This window comes from Momordica charantia (genome assembly GCF_013281855.1).
Source record: "Momordica charantia cultivar OHB3-1 chromosome 4 unlocalized genomic scaffold, Mcharantia_2.0 BLBB01000004.1, whole genome shotgun sequence".
NCBI classification, from domain to species: Eukaryota; Viridiplantae; Streptophyta; class Magnoliopsida; order Cucurbitales; family Cucurbitaceae; genus Momordica; species Momordica charantia.
This window is the reverse complement of record NW_028275162.1, coordinates 20,835,812-20,838,783: the sequence shown is the minus strand read 5'-3', so window position 1 is coordinate 20,838,783 and position 2,972 is coordinate 20,835,812. Positions and strand designations below refer to the sequence as shown.

At 34.1% G+C, this 2,972-nt stretch overlaps 1 protein-coding gene across 3 annotated transcripts in view; it reads left to right on the top strand.

Moving 5' to 3' along the window:
* Positions 1-696: 696 nt before the first annotated feature.
* The window catches only part of LOC148212004 (uncharacterized), a 2,575-nt gene continuing 299 nt past the window's right edge, over positions 697-2,972 (top strand). The window contains exons 1-6 of one of the 3 annotated variants that reach the window (XM_088122311.1): positions 697-795; positions 1,315-1,363; positions 1,465-1,483; positions 2,504-2,584; positions 2,703-2,807; positions 2,896-2,972. The exon at positions 2,896-2,972 is cut by the window's right edge and continues 299 nt beyond it. In XM_088122311.1, the coding sequence (XP_087978437.1) occupies positions 1,359-1,363; positions 1,465-1,483; positions 2,504-2,584; positions 2,703-2,807; positions 2,896-2,972 (287 nt within the window). In that variant the 5' untranslated portion in view covers positions 697-795; positions 1,315-1,358. Of the gene's footprint in view, positions 796-920; positions 954-1,314; positions 1,364-1,464; positions 1,484-2,503; positions 2,585-2,702; positions 2,808-2,895 lie in introns of those variants that run through there. The other 2 variants (XM_088122313.1, XM_088122312.1) reach the window with 2 other exon arrangements.

Here is a 2,972-nt window from a genome sequence, read left to right as displayed (position 1 = left end):
GCTAAATTTGTAATTTGGACATTATTTGTCTTGTAACCAAATTGTTTGATTTATGAATTGTTCTCTTACCATCTTTGTTTGCTCGAGTTAGGTGATTTCACATCGATCTTTAGGTTTATTAGTTGATTAGAGGTTTGTTCAGCTTAAGTTCTTTACCAATTCGGCATTTTTAGGGTTTGGATAGTTTTCTATGAGGGGATTCAAAGCTTTATAAACTGCAAGCTTTTACGCTGCCTTCTAAGAGATGATTACGAAGATAAATTTTGTTATTCCTTCCAAGTATTTTGGTGCGGAAACCATTGAGACCTGAAGAGGCTTTATAGAGGCCCGCTGGTGCAATCTCTTTTATTCATTCTTAAGAAAAACTTCAAGACTAGTTGAGTTGTTTTCCTCACATGGTGGTGTTCAGTTTTCCGTTTATAAATCCTTTGAGAGCAATTTCATATGTGGGGCTGTGAATTTCCATTTTTCTTTTAGCTGCATTCCTTACCAAGATTGTTATATATACTGTGAATTGGAAAGGGAATGGGAATGTAAATCGTAATTAAAATTTAATATCGTAAGTTTTTATTTTTAGTAAAATTTTATAATTAAAAACATGTTAAAGCCCTTTCACTTCCCTTCGGCCCATTGGTACCCAAACCCAACAACCAATTTACTTTTAAATTCTATCAAATCTCAGCCAACCGAAATTTCTGTCTCTCTAATCCACACCGTTCGTTCGCCTTCTTAGTTCTTCCCATCCCACGCCCTAATTTCTTCTCCTTCTTCTTCTCAATTGCTTCTCACGACCAGGTGAGTAAAAAAGCCCTACTTTTTTTTTTTTTGTTTGTTTGTTTGTGAATCGAAACTTTCGATTCGTTCCATTTCTTACGGTTCTATCATTTGAAACCTGGGATACACTAAATTTGCGATTCAAAACACGATTTGAATCGTTTTGCCTTGTGCGTATCGTACGTTTTTAACGACATTGTTCCTTACCTTTCTTCTTTCCGCTGATTTCTTGCTACAACTTACTTAATTAGTGTTCTATGTTAAAAAATAATGCTTATGACCGAAATATTTTTACTTTTAGGACTGCATTCTATATCTTATTTTTGACTCTCAGGATGGGAATAGTTGAAACTTTCATTTCCCATGTTTATCAATGTCACAATGTGTATTTTCTTACAACTATTTAGCCTATACAGCAGTTTCTCTGGATCATGATGTTCTTTAGGATGTAGCACATTCTCTTTCGTGAGATTATGTTGTTATGGTTGTAATAATTTTTAACTATGTGCTTATGGTCATATATTTTTCATGTATTTTCAGCATCACTCCGAGGACGACGCTGAAAATCAATCCCTAATTACAAGATGAGGTAGGTATTTCCATTATTTTTTTATGTTGATTTGGCAATCTCAGTCTGTCACTTACTAATGGCTTTCACGTTCTCCTTTTTTCATTTTTCTCTTCTTGCAGCCGACCAATGGAGGAAGATGTAAGTTTCTTCGGTCTTTTATGCTTACACTTTAAGTACTTTCATCCAATACATGTTAAATTGGTTCAGATTTTGTCTTATGCTCAAGTGAGTTTGTGAATCATGTCTCACTCTCGCGACATTATAAAAGGTTTTCTTTGTATAATATAAATTGAATTGAATACCATTTTATTAGTTTATTCAAAATCTAACATTTTATTAGTCGACTTTTGGTGCATAGAAGTTAAAAATGAGATATTTTGAATTTCTAGCCTGAAGTAATTTTTTGAAGTTATGATTTAAAAAGTTCACATGCATTTTGTTGTTTTGTTTGGACTAGGAAGGTTAAATAATTGTCATAAGTAAGTAAAAGATCTTATTTCCTATGTCCCCTTTGTATATTACATGTTCGTATATTATGTGACCGTGATGTTGTATCATCCAATCATTTATTTCTACACTGTAAGTATGCCAATAAGCTGCTCAAGTTTGTTATGACTTATGAGTATGGAGTATCTTGAATTTTTGCTATCTTTTGGGTGTTTGTGTCGGAAAGAAGCAACATGATTTTTAAGACAAGTTCTATACCTTTAGGAGTAAAACTGATGACCTGTGTAGATTCTGTTCCGTTTTGTTTTTTACTTTGTTTGGATGGTTGATGACTTGATTCTTGTAATTGTTTTTATTTCTGTTTGATGATTGTTTACCATCTTAGTCTTTTGCAATCTATTTATTGAAAAGGTTATATTTATAATAGAAAAAGGGATAACTATGACATTTCCTTAAAGCTTGTTTCTTGTAACTTTTTATGACTATATTGGCTCTGTTTCCCCATTTCACTCCTAGTGTTAACTCTATGTTTTGTTATTATAGTAGCCTTTCTTATCTTTCCGATCCCCCTTCCCCTATGTGTTCCTTTGGGGTTATACTACTACAAAGTACCTTGACTCCTATTATGGTCTGTTTATTTTTCAACTTTGAGGCTGACTGCAGTGTTACTAGAAGCACCATTAGAAAAGTACTTACTTTGCATCTCTGCAGGCTACTACTAAGAATGAGGAAGAGGAATTCAACACTGGTCCACTTTCTGTTCTCATGATGAGTGTTAAAAACAACACTCAGGTATGTGTTTTATTTGTATGTGGACTATGTGTTCAACCGTTGTGCCTTGCAACTTTGACAAGCATAAATTTTAAGGCAAAAACTCTTTTTGTGAATTTCTTTTTGACCTTCTTGACAGGTCCTCATAAATTGTCGCAACAACAAAAAGCTATTGGGACGTGTAAGGGCCTTCGACCGGCATTGTAATATGGTTCTGGAAAATGTTAGAGAGATGTGGACCGAGGTTTGTGTTGTTCATTTGTGCTCAACTCTTTTCCTTGCTTTGTATGGACACGAGAATTACACATCTCATGTATTATTTCTATGACTAGGTACCAAAAACTGGGAAGGGCAAGAAAAAAGCTCAACCTGTTAACAAGGACAGATTCATCAGTAAGATGTTCCTGAG